Source organism: Parasteatoda tepidariorum, chromosome 3 (genome assembly GCF_982258835.1).
Source record: "Parasteatoda tepidariorum strain Cologne lab strain chromosome 3, Ptep-v5.0, whole genome shotgun sequence".
Classification (NCBI taxonomy): Eukaryota; Metazoa; Arthropoda; class Arachnida; order Araneae; family Theridiidae; genus Parasteatoda; species Parasteatoda tepidariorum.
In genome coordinates this window covers 108,144,892-108,167,215 of record NC_141757.1, presented here as the reverse complement: position 1 = coordinate 108,167,215, position 22,324 = coordinate 108,144,892, and the positions used below count along the sequence as shown (strand labels likewise).

Below are 22,324 nucleotides of genomic sequence, written 5' to 3'. Positions count from 1 at the left end.
TACATGATTTAAAAATAAAAAAAATTATTTACTGATTTTAAACTTTTTTATGACGGTGAAACGTTTTTTAAAAGATAAACAGATCTAATAATAATAATAATTCAAGTTTTTCATCTAAAAAGTGTTTTATTTTTGCAATCGGAAATAAACGAAAATTAAAAAAAAAAAAAAAAAAAAAAAAAAAAAAAAAAACATTTATCGATATTATTTTTGTTTAAAAGAATAAATAATTGCAGGGGGAGTTTTTGTAAAAGTGAAATTATTAAAACTTGGAGAATTTTTTTTGCGCATTCTAATATGAAATAAATTTTTTTTTATTCAGTAAGAATTTCGCAGCAAATTTATTTCATAATAATTATTACTTTTACAAATCTCTTATTTTGCAAGTGAAAAGAAAAGAAAAACATAATTTAAAAATTAACAAATGAATATTTAAATAGTTTTTGAATTTTAATGAGTAGATTTTTTAATACATACATTTTATATAAAGAAATAACTCATTTTTTAGCATTCAGAAGTGAAAATGCGTCATCAGCTGGGAAGTAACCATCACTCTCTCAGCTATGACGCAACCATCCGTTAATGCATACACATTTTCTGAAAACTTTTTTTTAAATATTTGTTCTACCCTATGTTCTTTAATTCGATTGGAATTCCACGAATTCGTTTCGATAGGAATTTCTACAGTTTGGTCAGGAGAGTGATACAAAGTTTGGGCCCCTTAATTTTACTTCTTGCATATTTCGCTGTAACTCGAGAACTTTTGAAATGAATTGAGAATATTTTGCATACAACTACAAAATCAGTTTGGTCAAAGAATTCAAATTTTAATAAATATTTTATATTATTTTATTTAATGAAAATCAAAAAATTTTAACTTCCAAGGTTTAAAATTTTTACTTCATTTTAAAGTATGTAATTTTACATGACAAAATACAAAATTTAGCGAAATCGTTTGGGGAAGTTCCTAAGAAATCGAATTTAAAAGAAGTCGTGTATTTAAAATTCGATTTCTTAAGAACTATTCAAACGATTTCAATTCAATAAATATTTTCAAAAAATTATTTTTCGCATGGAATTAACTTTGGATAAATGAATTTTTTTAATTGTGTGTGAAAATGTTTCAATTCAATGAAAGGTTCTCGACGCATGGCGAAATACGCAAAAATTATGTATGTTATGCATTGTGCATGTAAAATTAAAATTTTGTAAGTATGTTTATTCAGAGAAAAGACGTTTTTGTGTCTGATTTCGTTCACTACTCACTGATTAGCATATTTGAGGTCACCCCGCCTCGAATCATTAAGATTGAGTTTTAGAAAGTGAAAATCCGTTCATTATATCAAAAGCTATTCAGGTTTTTTTTCTTCCTTCTGGCGTATTCTGATTTCTTTGGGAACTAAAAGGTGCCCAAAATCCAGAAGCAAAAGGTGAAATCCAAATGAGTTTTTAAAATGAAATTAAATACTCTTCATTTTTCTTCTAAATTTTATAGTAATTTTGTAATTACTCAGGATATTTCCTGATAATTTTAAAATTTTACACAGCCCTTTAGTTTAAGAATATTTAAATAATTTTTTTTCTATTGGATATGGAAAAAGTGTGAAAATTTGAGATATTTTGTGAAACGGTCTCAAATATTTTCTACAAGTGTTAAGTTTTGGTTTTTTTCTTTTATTTAAAATCACACACGATGTTATTGAATTTTGAGAATTGTAAAAAAGAAGAAAATAATTACTTCAAACTAACATTTTAGAATTAGTACGGCTTAAAACCTCTAAAAAAATGCAATTTAGAGCCACTTACTTTAGATCTATTTCGTCTTTATGACGTCCTTGGAAGTTGTATAGGACTACGTATAAATTAGTTGGCAAAAGACGATGAGGTTTCTATAAAAGCAATGAAACGTCTGTTATTCATACGAAGTTTTAAATTATGATGTAACTAAAAGAACCCGAAAATACTTTAATAAATAAGTTGGAAAGCGGGTCTGATGGAAAGCCACGAGACCCTTCTACTTCGAAATTTCAAACAGTAAAATTAAAAAGTATTTTTTTGTTTTGTTTATTGTTTTGAAACTTACAATTAAATAAAATTTTCTGTTATAATTTAAAATTAAAATAATGAAACAGCTAGGAGTATCTCAGTAAGATGCATTAACGTATGTTTCGCAGCTGTTATTCATTCTGTCCATGTCCACTAAACTATCTAGGTGTCCCTGGGGGTAGTGTTCCACTCCTCTTTCAAGGCGGCTATCAGCTCTTGCAGAGCTCGCGGGTATGGCCGGTTCTTTGTGACACCAGCCTGCCAAGAGTATCCCAGAGAAGCTCTATAGGGTTCAAGTCCGGTGAGTACGCAGGTCATAGTAAACGGATAATACCATCACTTTCTTGTGTGTCCAGTTGGGCGAATTGTCGTTTGTAAACAAAAATTCTGGACCTATCACCCTCTAAAAAAGTCGAACATGATCCAGAATAATCTCTCCGCTTTACCGATGGGATGTAGCGCTGGAGATGTGAAGCGGCCATTCTGCGTGATGCCTGCCCACATCAGCAGTGCCTGGGCCACACCGATCATGTTCATGAACATACTGTTCGTGTTACCCTCTCTCTCCACATTAACTGGTGGCCAGAATGGAATGGGATTCAACGTAGAACATCATTCTGAACCACTGTTTGTCACCCCCAACCAATGCGTTATTTACACCAGCGTAATCTTTTTCGAGGACGGTGTGGTTGAAGCAATATGCATCGAACAAGCTTCCGTGCATTCAAAGCAATTTGATTTAATCACCGTTAGTTTGATCTGGCAGGTGGTTGCAAGGTCTGTGGCTATCTTATAGTCTGTCTAAGCTAGGAATTCCTTCCGCCACAAAGTCTGAGACGGTCTGGTGCTATGGAAACAAGAATGGCGCATTTTAGGGAGGGTAGCTTCACTCCAGGACTAACACAATAGATTCCCTTTCACCCGGCGACCCACCAGGGCCGCCTCGACCCACTAGGGCCGCGGGGCTTCTTTCGAGGCGGCCCTGGACCCACTCCAAAATAGTGATCCCGCTCTCCTACTTGAAATAGTCATACCTCGTTACATTAGTCACCGCCACGTCACCACCACATTAGTCACAGTCGCTCGTTACATTAGTCACCGTCTTAAGGAGCTCTTATTTTAGACAAACTATACTAGGGGTGACATTTCGGTTGCTTTTTCCCATAAAGGTTACTATATCTTTGGCTGTTTTCATCATAAAGTTAAATAATGTTATAACGGTATTAATTAATTAATTAAAGTTAATTAGTTTTAATGTATAAATGAGGTTTACCTGCCTCATTTATTGGTATTTTCCAATGAAATTTTTTAATCTTCCCCTTACAATATTATTTTTTGTTGATTTTAAATATTATTCAAAATTAAAATCTAATGGTCAAAAGTCATTTCAACTTATTACATTAATTAAACGAAGATATCACTTTAAAAAACAATTTAAGGTAAAAATATTTCTTCACCCTTCTATGATTAATGAAGGTTAAGAAAGTCATTTTTACTTTTAAAATTATTTACCAAAATCAGTCAATGCATGTAATTAAAAACTAAATACAAAATTATTATTTAAATTTCAAATGAATGATAGGAATTAATTTTTTTCACCTAGTTACTAAATAATCTCTTTTAATAAAGTATATTCAACGAATTTTTAAAGGGACCAAAAAAATTTAATAAGAATTTCAAAAAACAAGTATGTGGATGAAGTCAAAATTGTTACAGTGTACATTTATTATTGTGATGCCTCAATAGGCATTGCATATTTCCCAGCTTTTAAAATATCTAAAATGAATTTTTTTAATCATTTTTCAATCAAAATTTAATGAAATAAACCAATTATTTAATTTTTAAAAAGCTAATATAAATATTTTATTCTTTTCTTAACAATCACTGCAACGGTTAACATTTTATTTCAATACAAATGTAAAACTCAAATTAATTCATTGTTGCGACTAAATAGAAAACAAAATCTATTTATAACTTTTTATTCTTAATTTCTTACCCCAAAAATGTTTCAGTTACAAAGTTGTACTGATTCTCTCAGTCTTTAAGGCGATTTGTTTTCGCCAAATTATTTTCAAATGTAATAATTTTGGCTATGTTATCGTTCGATTAATTGCCAACCATGGATCTCTTCCTATGCTCCAAACTGTCCGTTGGGAACAATTCACTTACTTTTAATTTAGAATTTTAGGCGATCGGACTGGGGGCTTCTGCCTCTTAGTTTAATTGATATCTTTACAGAACCATTCCAACCGTAGAATTTATATCTTTACAGAACCATTCCAACCGTTGAATTTATATCTTTACAGAACCATTCCAACCATTGAATTCATATCTTTGCAGAACCATTCCAACCGTTGAATTTATATCTTTGCAGAACCATTCCAACCGTTGAATTTATATCGTTACAGAACCATTCCAACCGTTGAATTTATATCTTTACAGAACCATTCCAACCGTAGAATTTATATCTCTGCAGAACCATTCCAACAGTTGAATTTATATCTTTACAGAAACATTCCAACCGTTGAGTTTATATCTTTACAGAACCATTCCAACCGTTGAATATATATCTTTACAGAACCATTTCAACCGTTGAATTTATATCTTTACAGAACCATTCCAACCGTTGAATTTATATCTTTACAGAACCATTCCAACCGTTGAATTTATATCTTTACAGAACCATTCCAACCGTTGAATTCATATCTTTACAGAAATTCTTGTTGATAAGACAATGATTCTCTCGATCCCTTTGAGGGACTTTCTTTCATTATTTCTAAGTACGGCCATATTTTCTAAATAATAAATCTTTTTTTCTTTTTCTGGTATAAGTATCCCTTTTAACAAAATTAGAATGTATATCACGCGGTCAAAAATATACTTAAATTCTACAAAAAAACTACATCCCCAATACAGTAAAGAATTTGGACTAAACTGCTAAAAAATTATATTTCATTTTTTACCTCTCATAATGGCAAACTGAAACCGTGTAACCAAATGTGTGGTCACAATTAAACTTTACTTTGTATTTTATTGTTTTCTTAGACTGGTTACCCTTATACTATACTTTATGATTAACTTAGAATGTGATTATCCTTATACTGCATTTTATAAAAGGTAGAAAATGGTGGAGAACTAAACTAACCGGTGAGGGACAAGGAGATGTAGACGCAGAACTAAGTGACTTTTCATTATCGTCTGGTAAATCTACAGAACTCATTCGAACATTCTTTGCTGCCAATAAGTGCTGCCGGCTACCGTGGATAGGACTTTGTGGAGCTGCAATAAATGAACGAATCAGTTATTTTGATGAGTTTTTTTTAAAAACCATTCTTAGTACTTCGATAAAAATAATAATAATACGCAGGGTGTGCCGTAATAGCTGCCCTTAATGGATCCAAAAGAGCAAAAATTAGGGTCGCACTTTAATATTTAAGTGAGGTATAACAGAAACGTTTTAAAACTCAGTTTATTAAACTATTGAGGTCAATTGGTTCTATTCGACAATTCTAACTGGATTTTCATTCCCTCTCTCTGACCTTAATAGTATTAGATCATTGCTTGGAAAGCCTTTTTATTCTCACTTAAATACCAATTAGTGATGTTTTGTTCTCATAGTTTTTAAACATCGTTTTCTGCTAAAAGTCTAAAGATGTGCATTTAAGACGATCATTATAGGACACTTTGATTATGAAAATCAATTTATCCTGTGCAAGTGAATATCAAAAAGTGGGAAATATCAAATAACATAAAGTAAACAAATGAAAAGTTCTGGGTTTTCAGAACAACAAACATTTTCATATTTTGCATCATGAAGGTATAAATATAGATATTACTTCATGTATTTATGTCTTGCACATTTGGTGCATGCGATAGAAAATGTATCATGCTTTGTGGGAATTTAAATAATGTCAAGAAATAAATAAATAAAAGAGCCAAAATTACATGAAAATGTTATTTGTAATTCATTATACCAAACTCCAGAAAGATAGACTTACAGAATTTCTTTTCAATTAATACAATCAGCTTTTCGTTATTTGGCGGATTTATTATAATTTTTTTAAATCATTTCTGGAGCTTTTTGGTTCTCTTTCTTTATAGTCATAATTGGAGCAATCAATCGAAATATTGCGAATTGCAACATTTTCCTGTCTTATTAGGATTTTTATTAAATATAACTTCTAGAGGTGGTGATAAAATATAAATCAGTCGTTCAATGAAATCATTTTTTTTTAAAAAATATTAAAATTAAAGCATGCAAACAATATGATGTAAAAGTGCAACCAGAAATTGTTAGTATTTAATATTGTCTCTTTTTCCAAAATGCAGAACACCATGCTAGTATTCGATGTTAAAGAAATATACATTGAAAAAAAATACGATTTTTTTTAAACATACAAACTTTATATGGCTACTTATATGCTGTTTTAAAGCTCTCAATTGATTATTAAAGGCGAGATAAATTTTTTTAAAATCAATAATTTGATTCTTGGTCTTTCCAATTAGGGACTCTGATATGGGATTCTGGTTTTTCAGTCGAATATCTAAACATTTATGTTGTCAATCTAATAATATGTATTACATTGTGTGCAGTGCGAAGTGGTGGACTGACCAAGCTGGTGGTGTTGCCTTCTATGGACATGTTCGCTGGACTCTGGACTGTCCAGTGAAAAGCTCTTCATTCTTAGGGACAATCGCTTCCTCTGAGGACTGTGGGGTGCTGAAAAAAATAAATGGAGAAATACATACTACAATGAATTTATGAAATGTAAACTTAATTCAGTCGGAATCTTTTTACATTGAATTAAGTTACAGTAAATTCAATTCAGATTAAATGTTTATTTAACGTATTTTTCTTTACTCGGAATTTATAAAGAGTTAATTCAGAATATATGTTTCTTCATTGTATATTTTTACAATGAATTCAATAATATTTATTGTAATTGAAATTGCTTGTTTCTCTAAAGATTATTGAGAATAATTATGTACAATAATGTAATGAAATTTAAAATTATTATAATAAAAATGTACAATCCTCATAAAAACAAAACAAAATGATTTACATTTCTTCTTATTTGATTGTCCAGATGTTCATAAACACTTATCGTAATGTTTGTATTACCTATCTAATTCATGTAATTCAGCTGATATATGCATTCTCTGTTCTAAGCTTGATTAAAGTTTTATTAGTAGATAACACACATATCAGGTAAATACATTTTATTTGACTCTATTTTTTTGTGCCTCTATTGAGAGAAAATCGAAGAAAATAACTAAATTTACACTATTACAACCTCCTCAAATTTTAGGAGACCTCTGATAGTAAAAGAGGATTCGAAAATTATCCTACCATTAAATGCTTATTCGATATCGCAGATTTTTGAACCTTAAAAATTAGGCAAGATCTGACCTTATCCTTAGAGATGACCACCAAAGATTATCTTAAGAATCAGGCAAGATCTAACCTTATCCTTAGAGATGACCACCAAGGGTTATCTTAAGAATCAGGCAAGATCTAACCTTATCCTTAGAGATGACCACCAAGGATTATCTTAAGAATCAGGCAAGATCTAACCGGAACTTTAGAGCTTTGGACTAACCGGGATTATCTTAAGAATTCTGCAAGACTTAACCCTAGAATCTGGACCATCCAGGTTCACTTTATAAAGTAGTCTAACCTTAAGGTCGAATTTGTGGAATCTACTGTCCTTGAACTAGATGGAAGTTTACCTGGCTGAACTAATTTCCTGTATTAAAACATAAAAGCGCAAAGTTGGTGCCTCGAAGTTAATGAAGTAAATCAAACAATAGATGGGATTCTAAGCTTATAGCTGGATTCAATTCCAGCTATAAGCTTAGAAGTTTTTTTCTTCATATTTCTTTTTGCTGGGGGCCGGGATAGTTTGGCTGGTAGGACACTGGGCCCGAGAGATTGTCAGTTTGATCCCCGCCGGCTGAAGACTCCTCGTGTACAGAGTGGTGACTAGTGCAGGATAAATTTATCGGGATCACAAAGTCCTCCAAGTTCCTGTAACAAACCAATACCTCTGGAGATACAGGATAGAAGATTGATAGCTCTCTGGTTCAGGTCAAAATTACGATCCACGGATAGAGGGATGATGTGCGAATGTGCCCTCAATGTAAAACTGGATGTGACGTAAGCATGTTGTCTCCGGATCATTCTCAGGAAAGTTTTGCTGACCGTCACCAATAGTCTATTGTGCAGTTCTAGTGCGACGCAAATAAATGTACCAATGTTCTCTTTACTGCATATTGTACTTTTTTACAGTTTCATAAGCTGATTATTAACAAATGTAAAAAGGCTCATAAATGGATCTTGAAAAGTAAAGAGGTTTGAATATGATTTGAAAGCACTCGTAATGTAAAGAAAGAAGATCTTAGCATTGCGAGTAATAATATTGCAATCAAGGAATACAAATATTATTTTTCAAAGAACGTTACGTGCAACCTACTTCATAAATATTAGAACATAATAAAAGATTTTTATATGATCAAAAAGTTTTATAAATCTATTCATTCATCAAATCAACGTTGTTGAGTAATTAATTTCTACAGTTATTGATTGTGTTTTAGAAATAAAAAGATATTTTTGAACAAGAAAAACGTCATTTTAAAATCCATAGTTTAAAACAATATATTATTAATTTGTTTGTTTGTTATCGTAACTACATGACAGAGAAGGGTTTTTATACTGTTTTTAAGTGAAACATAATATTGATCAAATGTTTTAAATTTAAAACATATGAAAGAACATCAAACCAATTGACAAATGTTGCAGAAAATAGATATATTTTTCTGCCTGCAACATTTTCAATCAATTTTTAATTTTCTGAAATCAAGATATTTTATTAGCAAGATATTGATTAAACGTCAGATAAGCAAGATATTTAATTTAATCAAAATGTAATTGTTGAAGATATTGTATTAAACCTTATATATAGATACATTTATAAAATCACGATGAAAAAAGAAATAAATTTTACGCAATAATATGTTAAAATTTTTTTATGGATTGCTATTGTTGGAATAACTTAAACAACCTCGAGATGATTGTAAAATAGCTTTGTCAATTTATGAGAACTTGTCAAGTATATCGTTCGAGAAATTTTGTATGAATGCATTGCAAAGTTCGAGAATAATGTAAACGATTACTGAACTCTCTCTGTTAGAATACAGAGAAAATACTAATACTCCGTTGCAAGTTCAAAAGACCATTATGGTATAGGATTTACAGTCCCTGCCCAAATTATTAGACGAACTATAATATTCTATGTAAATTCTTAATTATCAGGTCATACTTTATTATTTTTACGTCTGCACTTGCTTACGTTCGTATCTCAATTGGTTAACTTTGTAATGCAATACGTTAAAAATAAATACTAATAGGAAGCATATAAAAATCTCCTGTACATAAACCCATGACATATATGTTGAAATATAAAAATATTGCATATAAACTCGTGCAAATCATGTAATTATTAAAAAAACTACAGTGCGTCTAATAATTTGGTGTAGTTATTATAAATTACTAATATAACTCCTGATATAATAAATATTCGATATTTATGTAATATATCATCTAATTTATCGTCGAATTTATATTATATATCGTCCAGTTTAACCAATTGATACACTGACGTAAACAAGTGCAAACCGGTTTCAGTCACGTAAAGACAATAAAGCTGTATAGTATTACCTGGTAATTAAGATTTTACGTAGAATCTTAAAGTGCGCCTAATAATTTGGCTAGAGACTGTAAATAATGATCCGTGACTACATATAATAGTTCCGTTTTATTTCGTTATCAAATTATACACATATGCTTTCAAAACAAAATAAAAACCTTTTGAAGTTCAACACGTCAGACAGAAATTTAATTCGCGTTGTCTTTTACGATATATATCACAGAATTATTAAAAAAGAAGTTAGACTTTAGAATTCTTACTAGAATCATAGACTTGGCGACATATTTCGATAAATAAGGAGAATGTTTGATCTTGAAAAGAAACAACTATATGACATTGCAAGAGCACTGGATTTGTTTTGTCCATTATAAATGGCGCGACATGCTGACATGCCTTTGGCGAATAAAATGGCTGATAAGGAATTTTTACTTTTGTTTCACAGTTGAAGAAAAATGTCTGCAAGAATCAATATGTATGATTCCTTCATCAGTTTCTTTAAATGCGAATATAAAGACGCATTTGTTACGATTTTTAAATATTATTCTTTATTATTTCCCGCTTCTCGTTAATTGATTGTTCAATAAGTTTTGTGTTCCTCATTTCACACGATTTAAGAAAGCAAGCAGAAAAAAAAGATCATTTCAAGAGTTGGCGATGTTTGAGAGCTTGGCATCCATTTGGGCGAGTAGTTTAATGCAAACAGGCTCTTTTCATAGGGATGATGGTTTTTTATTAACTTGCAACAGAGTATAGTTCTTCCATATTTAAAAATGAAGTTCGAAACATATTTTATATATGAGAAAGAGTGGAGTTAGACAGGAATAAAAAAAATATATTTTATAAACTATCGCAGTGATTTAGGTTTAATTGAACTTTTTCAGACTATATCATTAGAGAAATTTTGCAAGGCGGTACTGTTTCCGATAGTTTCAACGTTACCTATTAACTACTAAACGCGAAAATTTCTCAACCAATCAGTATTGCTTAGGAGTGGAAAATAAGGTTAACGCTACGGTTAATATAAGACAAACGTCATGCAAAATCTCTCTATTCTCTCTTTATCTTTGTTTAGCGTCGTCGTTATCCGTGATACAAATATTTACTATTTTAAGTGTTTAACAGCGAGAATCACGTTTCAATAAAAAAAAGTAGTGGTTGCCTATTGAAACTTTAATCGCAACTGTGAGAACTGGATAAGATTTGTTAGTTTTATACTTGAAAGGCACATAAGCACCTTTTATACAATTTCGTTTCCTTGAATGGTATGCTTGTATAGGGTCATATGTTGGCAAAGCTTTTTTATAATCACCCTGTATGTGATCTATCCTGCAGAACTTTTGATAATTACTATTTAAAAAAGTTTTAGTGTGGAAATAACTTAGTTACGACAAACAATAACTTATGTTTTCTAATTCTTTTTAAAAAGGAGAAATTACTTCTGCTATAGATAATAATTTGACTTAAAGTATTGATTTAAACTGTAATTAACAAAATTAGACTCCATTTGATCGACATTACACTTATAGTTAAGAAGAAGAGTTTTTTTTTTGAACAGTGGATATATATGTGATGATTTGTGCATGCTTAACAGTTACATAACAACTAATTGTTGAAACACCAAATGTACGTTAACAAGGTGGCTGAAAAATCTTGAGTTATTTAAAAGTAAAAATAATGTTTAATAGAATTATGTTTATGAGAATACATTTCTGAACATTTTGTAGCGAGATTTATTTTTATGAAAGATATTGCAATAATGTTTTATTTCTTTCCGATTACTGCATACCTGAGTTTTTCGTGAGAACGAATGTTGCGAAAAAAGGTTCGAATTTTTACTGTATGTTCCCATCCCTGCGTAGATAAACAATACAGAAACCATTTACCTACAGAGTAAGCGTTTTAGTAAAGTAAGTCGTTATCACATCAAAATGCTATTTTAGCATTAATTGAGAGTCCCCAAAATGACGTTTGTTTTAAGATTAGTAATTAAGTTCATCAACAGATGGCAATGGTAATTGCAAAAACTATAAAACAGCGATTTCCACTGTATGTCAAGATCATTCCAACTAGTGCAGTGTGCTTGATTTATTTGTAAACTGGCATCCCGATATTAAAATAAAACTACACAAATGATGTAGCTAAGTTATATCCGAACACCTAGCTTATGTTCTTTGTAAATAGAATACACGACGTGATTTCCTCACTCTCCGCACTTTCCCTCTTCACCCAAATTTCCGCCGATCTTGATTTTTTCCTACGCCAGTTTATTCAACTGCTTACTGATATGTAGGCTGGGATAGCGAGGTTGGTAGGGCGCTCGGCCCAAGTGAAAGAGATCGTGAGTTCGATCCCCGTCTGCAGAAGACTCCTCGTGTACAAAATAATGACTAGTTCACATTAAATATGTCAGGGGCACAAAGTTCTTCAAGTTCCCATTACAAATCAATAACTCTGGGGGTACTGGATCGGAGATTGATCGTGGTCTGGTTCACGATCTGCGGATGGATGGAAGATGTGTGATTGTGTTCTCCCTGTAAATCGGGCTGTGACGTACGTGTGTAGCAGAAGTTCTTGTCCATACATGGCGCCGATGGAAAGCAAGAAGAAGCGCACCCCTCAGCCTATAAATAGGTTTGTCAGTATTGGCAAGTAGCATAAGACAATAAAAACAACTCAAATGTGCTACTGTGGGAAAAACGTGATATGTTCCTCCTTTTTATGGCAATGGAAAGGGAGAAAGTGTGGAGAATAGGGAAATCACGCTATATCGAGATGTCTATTATACTTAAAATAGCGTAAGATAATAGTTTTTACCAGTTTCATGCGTGTAGTTCAAATTTTATTGATTGAGCAGAATAAAATTTAGTTGTACGTATTTCTAGCCATATCTTAAAAAGTAGCAGGGATGGTTCAAGATATGGTGTATTCACCTCTCTCAAATTCGTATCTCGGTGATGACTGATTGGTTTATGTATTGCTTCAGGTTTGCACCAACCATAACTGATAAAATATATTTACAATTATAGACGAAACTGAGGGAGAGTCCCCTTGTCATCGAATTAACTGTAAGAAGTTTTCCAGTCGATGTTGGTTACATTAATGGAAAAATATACTCTCTGGAGATAAATTTCTATTATTTTAACCAAGCGTTCCCTTGTCTCCTGTGTTGTGTTTAAAATTAAAAGGCTTTGTGGATTAGCGAATCTGATATTCGATTGCCTCCACTTTTAAGATAAAATACAATATTTCTAATAAAAATTTTAATAATGTGTATAAAAATTGAATAATTTTTATTAAAATGTTTTTGATTTTTCAACCACCTTCTAGAACAAACATATTCTTCAAACAAAAGTACTTTGAAGTTAATTCTGAGGATGCATAACATAAGTATGATAATCTGGTTATGCTAATTGTGAAGTACAGTCAGGCGTGCAAGTCAGAAAACATTGCATGCGTAAATTACAAGCAAGATGTCTCACAATTAATCGAACGAACCTTAAATTCTTTTAAACCCTAGAATACAAAATGTTCTTCATACCTTAAAGATACGCAGTTTTTGTCCCATTGCGAAATTTAAAGATTTCTAACTTTTAAAAAAGGGAAATAATATTACATTGGATCTTTTAAAAGAAAGCAGAATTTTTGCCCAAAAGTTCTAGGCATATGCCACTTTCAATGTTATTAAAATCCTGGCTTTGTACTCTTTGTACTTTAAAGTATTAAAAAAAATAATCTTGCAAATATTTATGATGACATGATCATATTACGCAGATTGGGTATTATATTTTTTTAAAAAAAATATTAAATTGCAATAATAGTGTTGAGATGTTTAAACTTCGAAGGCTAACATATTTCCTATCAAAAGAATGCGAAATATATGCAAAATGAATTTTTGGTTTTAAGATAACTTTTAAAAATTTGTTCCTAGCCTCTAAAAAATCTTAAAAATGCATCTATTTTGAAGAAAAAAACAAACAAACAACAATTTGAAATTAAGAATATGAGATTAATGTGGACAAAATATTTTAAAAATCGTTTGCGTATAAAAATTGTGTTCTACTGGTTTTAATGGAAAAAAATCATACTAAGATTTTTCTGTTCTGGTTGAAATTTTTTTTGTAACGGTAGACTGTAAAGTTGTGGTAGTATTTAAGTCGAATTCTAAACCATTCATGAATTAATACGCTTCTTTTCCATAAAGTTCTTAAATGATGAATGAAAATTGTGTTTAGTTAATGTTCTTTTTTTGAAGTTCTTAAATAATAGAAAAAACTGCGTTAAACAATTGTATTTCATTAAAGCTCATTAATATAACAGGTGGGCTGAAAAATTCGTAGGTTAACATAGAAAAAAATTTTTTTTGGATAAAATTTCATTTTATTATTCAATATAGTTTCCGCAAGGGCGATACAACAATTATAGCGGTCGTATAACTTTTCGATACCATTTTTATAGTACGATTTGTCTTAAGCCTCAAAATAGGGCTTAGTTTCTGTGACTACTTCTTCATCCGAGCTAAATTTCTTTCCAGTGAGCATTCTCTTGAGGTCTGAGAACAGGAAAAAGTCACTGGGGACCAGATCTGGAGAATATTGTGGATGCGGAAGCAATTCGAAGACCAACTTATATAATTTTGCCACCGTTTTCAATGACTTGTGACACGGTGCATTGTCTTGATGAAACAGCACTTTCTTCTTCTTCAAATAGGGCCGTTTTTCTGCGATTTCGTAGTTCAAACGCTCCAATAACGCTATGTAATAGTCGATGTTGATGGTTGTTCCTTTTTCAAGATAGTCAATGAATATTAAACCATGAGCATTCCAAAATACTGATGCCATAACTTTGCCTGCTGACTTTTGCATCCTTCCAAGCTTTGGAGTTGGTTCTTCTCGTGCAGTTCACTCGCTGACGGTCGATTGGACTCCGGTGTGAAATTATGGAGTCATGTTTCACCCATTGTCATATATCGACACATAAATTCAGATTTATTACGATTAAACAGCTTCAAACACAGCTCAGAATCATCAATTCGTTGTTGTTTTTGGTCAATTGTGAGCTCGTGCGGCACCCACTTTGCCTAGAGCTTTCTCATACCCAAATATTCATTCACGATATGTCTAACAATTTCCTTTGATATCTTTAGAGTCTCAGATATTTTGATCAACTTCACTTTACGGTAATCTAAAATTATTTTGTGGACTTTTTTGATATTTTCGTCGCTAACAGCCTCTTTGGGGCGTCCACGGTGCGCATCTTCGTCGGTGTTCATTTCGCCTCGTTTAAACTTAGCAAACCACATCTCAATGGTTGATTTTCCTGGTACAGAGTTCGAATAATGTTTTTCAAGAAAATCCTTGGCTTCAAGAGTATTTTTTTTCGCCAGAAGGCAATGCTTTATAAACACGCGAAATTCCTTTTTATCCATTGTTTTTAAACTAACAAAAGTTGCTTCACTAAAAATACTACATCTCACAAACTGTTAGTTCGACAGCTGTCAAATTTATACACGTGTCTTTCGAAGGTTAGAATTGACTAAAAATCATATGCTTTTAATAATAGTAGCCCCATCTATGTGTCAGCCTACGAACTTTTCAGCCCAACTGTTAGTACGAAAACTGTGTTTAGGAATTGTAAATTTTTCATAGTAAAAGTTGTTTAATTCTGTATGAAAATTGTGCTTAGATTATGTATTTTTAAAATTTTTAAAATCTCCAATACTGACCGAAAAGAATGTTTAGGAATTGAATTCTTTTCTTTTAAAGTTTGTTCTTTTAATATAGAAACATCTTGTATATATGTATTTAAATTTCCAAACGTGTGAATGCTTTTTAATGTCATACATCACAAAAAGAGACACACATCAAATACATTTAGATTGATTTAAAGCGAATCATGCATTCGTAAACGAATTGAACTTGCGAGTTAAAAAAAATAGTGTGCTGTTTTATTCCACACATTTAAAAGAACATATATACCTGATACAATGATCCTGTTTCCTCCCATAGCTGATTTACAAAGAGAAAAAATATAATTTTATAACAACAGATATCGAGATTTTGGGTAAATTTAAGAGTCAAATTGAATAGGAAAGGGAATATAGTTTTATTTTATTCTGACACATGAAATACACAAAACACCATTATCATGCATTCTGATTTTTAGAATTGACCACTTGATACAGAAAAAGCATGTGTGAAGTTTGAGAGAAAAATACGTTAAGTAAAATTATCATTCAAACATCAGAAATATTTTAGAAACTATATTTTTGCATTGAAAACAGTATTATTTAAAAAATATCTGTAACTATAGTCAACTTTGTCATGCCGTTAAGCATGGAAATATGTTATCAATATTTTACTTCACATGTGCTCTCACTTAGCTATTCAATTGTCTTGTGTTTTTCTGCATTAAGTGCATCAATTATACTCTAATTAAAACAATTGTTAAAACAAATATAAGTTACGTGCTGAGTACATGCATAATCTTAACATCGAATTAATATGAATTAATTTCAACATTTAATTAGAACTTTTTAAACAAAGAATTTTAACATAGCATATTAAAATAATTTTCAAAATAATTTTGACGTTTAGATTTTTTTTAAACACCAGGGTTTTACTGAGAATGTTTGACATGAATAATATGATTTATAATTGTTTTGAAATTGACAATAACACTATGATCTCTTACGACAAACTTTTTAAATATTTAGATGTCAAAACACCAATTAGAAATTAAAATTCGTTAAGATTAGAATACAATAGTAACATGTATATTCATGCTGGTATTGTTTTTTAGTCAATAACTTTTCGCATTATCACGAGGGCATTATATTGAAGAGAGAAAAACTATACCATTTCTTTTTTAAAAACTACATTGCAGAAGAAATGTTAGCTGATTGAAAAATGGTTATTGTAGCATAAGATCTTGGAGGAAAAACATTTTAAATAATTATACTAAATAGAAATTAAGTAATCTTTAAGAATTCAAAACAATATTAGTAACATATACTATATCCATTCTAATGTTATTTTAAACAGTAAGTTCCTAGACAAAATTTTTAACTCTAGGGAAAACTTTAACAATCATTTTTAACCGAGATTTTTAAACTTTAACAATTATTTTTAACAATAATTTTAATTTACCGAGAGAGTTTCTTGTAAACTGAAATATATGGGCGAAGAAAAAAAAAGAGTTTTGCGTAATGGAGAAAATTCAGTAATATGCTTTTTCATTTTTTAAAAATTATTTTTTGAAAATAATATTTTATTTATTTGAAAAATGTATTTCATTCGGAAAATAACTTTTTTGAAGACAAAAAGTTTTATAATCAGATTTAAACTCCTCAAAGTTCTTTTTAGCATTTTTGTTGATAAATTTAAATGAATTATTGAATCATTTTGATAACATTATTGAAAGACTTTTTTTTATTTGAACACATTCTGAAAATATGAATTAACAAACAAACAAAAATTATACTATGAAGTGATAGTCAGCTATTTTTATTGCTATTAAGTTACTATATAAGTTACTATAAATGCTATTAAATTACTTTGAGTGGGTAACATTACTTGAGTCTGATTAGGTATCGAATGTAGAATTTAATGACGCAATATCCTCCTACTGTAGCGCCATTAAACCCTTTATTCAAACATAATAAAGCTTTCTACCTCTTATTTTGTTATGTTTCCATGTTAATTTGGCATCAGACTTATTTTACAGCAACATTATAACATTTTATTTCCTTTACATTGAGTGCGTCATGACGTTTGCATTTAGTTCAGTATAGCAACCATTGAAACCCTTAAACTGTACATTTTATCAGATTTAAATTTTATTTTTTAAATTTACATAAAAATTGAACATCTCTTCCACCTCTTGATATCCTAAAGCAGGGGTTTCCAACTGGCGGCCCGCGGAGCCTTTTTTTGTGGCCCGAGAACTAAAATATGTTAGTTATCATTTTTTGCAGACAATTTTCGTAAAAAATCAATATGGGTTTAAAATACTTTTCTCGTTAATAAAAACCTAATTTCTTCGTCTCTGTGAAATTTAACATACCAACGGTGCAAAAAAAATTATTTCTCAGGTTTTGCATCCAAGAAAATATTTATTCAAATACAAAAATAATTGTGTATGTTGCTCTTTTTTATTTCATTTTTTTTTATTTTGTGAATATAATTTAGCACGTCTGTATCAGAAATTTTCTCAAAGAAATTCTCCGATTTAACTTCTTGAAACCACTAATTTAGGACGAGAATTTTTACACACACATTTGCGAATTTTAAATGTAAATATCTATTTTCTGGTGGTTGCAGCAGACAAACCTCAATTTTCTCATTGAACATTTTGTATGCTACTATGTAAATTTTAATACTAACCTTTTTAAAGTTAGCAATTAGATATCTGTTGCACATAAATTGTTTTATACATTGCACATTAAAATTATTGTAGCCCAAATTTTTATTACTTATTTAATATTTTTTAAAATATTATTAATAACAATTGAATATTTTTAAAAATCTACTTCTTATTTTAATTTGTAATTCAATACTTTTGTTTTGTAAGACCTGGTGGAAATCTGACAGTAATATTTAATGTTTCTTCATAAAAGAGTCCTACATAAAATGCTGACAAAGTTGCGGCCCTCCATTTGATTTGTGATTTTAATTGTGGCCCCCGGACTCATCTAAGTTGGAAACCCCTGTCCTAGAGATTAGTACTTTTTTAAGTGTTTTTATTGATAGTAAGCTATTTTAATATTTTCAAAATTTAATAGAATTCTTAAAAAAAATAGACGTCCACAATCTGCACGGTTAATTGTTTCTTAAAGAATTTTTTAACGACTATTTAAGTCAAGATTTCGTTTTTAACTATAACTAAGAAGATAATATTTTACGGGGTATAGAGGAAATTTCTTTTCATTAAATTCCGTTGCCTAGCAACAGAAAGAAAAAATGGGTATTGACGAGGAAAGTGAAAGAATTCTATCTAACTGCTTAGGAACGAGTCTTATAAGATTTCTTCATTGACTAAATTCCTCCAGAACATCGTAGAGTGTTTCCAATAAAAGTTATCAAATTATTAAATAATGAATTAAGTTATTTTTTAATTGCCTGAAATAAATGTTAGTTTTGAAAATTTTTAATTTTAATAATTAGTTGGTTTCATAATTACGTATCATGTGCGTTCTTGTGAATAAGCATTGTGAATGATCTTATTCCTCCTTATGCATGGTAGATTAAAAAAAGAAGAAAAAGAAAAGAAAACTTGATGGATATTTGAGATTTGTGACAAGGGAAGGAGGAAATTGAGAGAATCTTTAATACTGCTAACAAGACGAGAGTACTGCTTTATACTTTAATACTGCTAACTTTCAAGTGAAAATTTTTTTTAAACGCCAAATCGAATGAAACCGAAGCTAAGTACATGAGACTAATGGTTTCGAAATAATTAAGATTTTAAGTAAAAACAGTTCAAATTTTGAACTAAATCTATTTATGCACCAGACATTCCTATCTAGGCATGTGAGGTATTGTTACCAGATATTTTTTCTAATGCTGAATCGAATCTATTTTCGTGCAGAACAATACTATTTATGCAAACTAAGCATTGATTCCTGAGTTTTTTATTACGTAGAATTATGTGAGACTAAAATGAAATAGGCAGGACAAACAGTGCAAAAGTTATAAAAGCGTTTATGTAAAAGAGTACAATTTATACTTATACCTATTTAGACATCTGGTATTGCTATATAAGGTAGCATAGTTCTGAATTTTTATGCATTGTTTGACTATACATTTAATGAGACTAAAAATAAGTAAATCGAACTAATAGTTTAAAGGTTATGTAAATTTAATGTATGAAAATTGTAATTTCTTATTTATAATACACCTTTATGCCTTTCTATCGAATTAACTTGGTTTTTATTTGATTAAGAGTAAAAAGGTATTTAAAAAAAATACTGTCTGACTTTTCATATCGCTAACAATATCAGATACGTCACTTTTTACAAGCCGAAAATTGTAATGTTTACTCATAAAAACTTAATAACTCTTTTAACTTTTAAAACCTGCCTTGATCTATAGTAATATTAGACCCATCAATATGTATAAGTCAAAATTTATGCTGCCTTACAAAAACCTTTAATTGCTATCATTTCAGGTTTAGTCTTATTCGATTTAGAACAAAGGAAAAATGATACCCCCTAGATAGGAATGTTTAAATATCTCCCCTCCCCAGTCGTGGTACCCACTATCACGTTATTAAATTCATGCTTGAAACTTTTAATTAGAATTTTCAACATCCTTAGTTTCAAAGAAATACGTCATAACTTATTTTCCTTGAGATTTGTGCGGAATCCATTAAAATAAAGTTGTAATTTTTATACACGACAAAAAAAAATATTTCTTTAATTGGACAAAGCTCAGGTCTCTTTCTTAAGCGATCCGTCAATTTTTTAAAAGATAAAATTACGATTTTTTTAAAAAAAAAAGGTTTTTCGTTCCCTTTTACAAAGAGTAAATGGACTGAGTAAAAGTTTGTAAGAAGGGAAACCATTAATATCTCGTTATCAATTAAGAATTCGGTTTTTGAAAAAGAACATCATTTAAAAATTTAATGGATTCAACAGTATGTTGCGCATTTTACTGTCACAAGTAATTAAGGTTGAAAATATTCACTGCAAACCGAGTTTTCATATTCAATTAAGATGCTAATAATTGTTTTGGGGCGAAAAAATGTAAAAATGTAAGTCTTTAAAGTTCTATCAAACAAAAGAAGGAAATTGATTGAAGGTAGCAGAGTAAAACAACCATGATCATAAAAACACCTTTTTAGATTTTGTATAATTTTTCTTTTATAATATAGATCAGATATAATTTAGATTTTGTAAAACTAAAAGAAATTTTTTAATTGAAATTTTATATTGTATTGTTTAGAAGACACTACAGTGAATTTAATTTTACAAACCCCTTGATTCTATTTCAAATTAGTTCTCGGTTTAAAATGTCATGAATTAAATTGCATTTTCACTTCCTGAGATTATGTTCAAACTTCAAAAGGTAAATTGATTTTTTTTCCAGGATTGATTTCTAAAATACAATGAAATTAATGTAATTACAACAACTTAAATTCTGAGAGAACTTGAATTTGTATATTTTAAACGGGTGCTTTAAAATTTTAAAACGCTTTATTACCTTTAAGAGTTTCAATAACTATGCTCAAGCAAAATATATTTAAAAAATATCCTCTTCGGGCAGTTATAGTGGGGTAATTTACAGTGTAGCTTAATTTACGTTGCATCGTGGTTCCGTTAGACTAGATACTTTAGTAGCACAGTGGAAAATTTAAACTATCTAACATAAGATTTTCTCCGAGTAACTTCAATCTTGGATATTATTACCCATAAATCTGATTTCAAAATTACCACGTCACTAGAAAATTTGCTCTCTGCTAAGATAATTACGAGTACCAAAACCTTAAGAGACATTTCTTTAATATGTTCGTTTTTTTTTTTAACGTGAAGCTTACCATAAAAAAAAAACTTTTGTCTTGGAATAGTAATGTCATTTGAGTTGGGAACAGTGTAGCACATTCCGGATATTGTGCTATTAAACTGTACATTTAATTATCAATTAATCCCAATAAAATGATATTAATGACATAACTTAACGTTCAAGTAATACCAAAGTTCACGCGAATATTGTCACCTGAATTATAAATGATTGAAGTTTTATTATTTCTATTTTGAATGAAGTTTTATATATTCAGTGTTTCCCAATTGTAATTCTAAAATTTTGGATTAAAACGAGTTGTAAAATTTAAATTATTAATTTAAGTATAATAAGTTAGCAATTTGTTTTCAATATTTTTTTTGTTGATAATCTAAACTTTTTTTAATTTTTTTTCTTCAATTTTTCGTATAAAAGACTTTTTATTGCTGAATTTGTCTAAGTTCATAGTGTAAACCTATGAACTTATATTTGTCAGTTTTCATAGATTGTTTAACTTAAATGAAAATACAGCAATATTAAATGCTTGTAAGCATTTGTTTGCCCTACATAATATGTGCAAAAAATATTTACGTATTACAGTCATTCTTGCTCCTTATGTTGCATTGTAACGTCAAAGTTTGAAAAGTTAAATTCTTAATATACTTCATCAATTTATATAAAATGAGAATTCGTGTCCCTTTGACATAACTTGATTGATTTCAAAAGTAAACTGTGAGAGTGTGATTACTTATCATTAGCTTCGTTTGACATTTTAAAATGAAATTTTGATGTGCCTAAAACAAATGGCTGTTTCGATTAAACATCCTATAACAAATTTTATTCTCGTAATGTAAATTACTCCACCCTCTGCTTGCAATCGCTCACTAAAAAAAAACTTTGACGTAAAATAGCTAAGAAACCAATGTTTTCTATAGAGTTTCTTACATACTAAAAACTATGAACTTATACTGAATCTGCATACACATAACAAAATCTATATGCATGTAAAAATAATCTCCATAATTTGCGCACTGAGATTGGAACATTTCATCTTGTTTCTATTTATTATCCAAACTT

At 30.0% G+C, this 22,324-nt stretch overlaps 1 protein-coding gene across 8 annotated transcripts in view; it reads right to left on the bottom strand.

Annotated features, from left to right (window-relative positions):
- Stacl (SH3 and cysteine-rich domain-containing protein) overlaps positions 1-22,324 on the bottom strand; it is a 309,612-nt gene that overhangs the window by 20,251 nt on the left and 267,037 nt on the right. For 2 of the 8 annotated variants that reach the window (XM_087159889.1, XM_071184157.2), the window contains exons 15-18: positions 15,728-15,757; positions 6,629-6,766; positions 5,192-5,325; positions 1,807-1,889 (exon numbers count right to left, since the gene is read on the bottom strand). In XM_087159889.1, coding sequence (XP_087016015.1) covers positions 1,807-1,889; positions 5,192-5,325; positions 6,629-6,766; positions 15,728-15,757 — 385 coding nt within the window. The remainder of the gene's footprint in view (positions 1-1,806; positions 1,890-5,191; positions 5,326-6,628; positions 6,767-15,727; positions 15,758-22,324) is intronic. The other 6 variants (XM_087159891.1, XM_071184159.2, XM_043045475.3 and 3 more) reach the window with 5 other exon arrangements.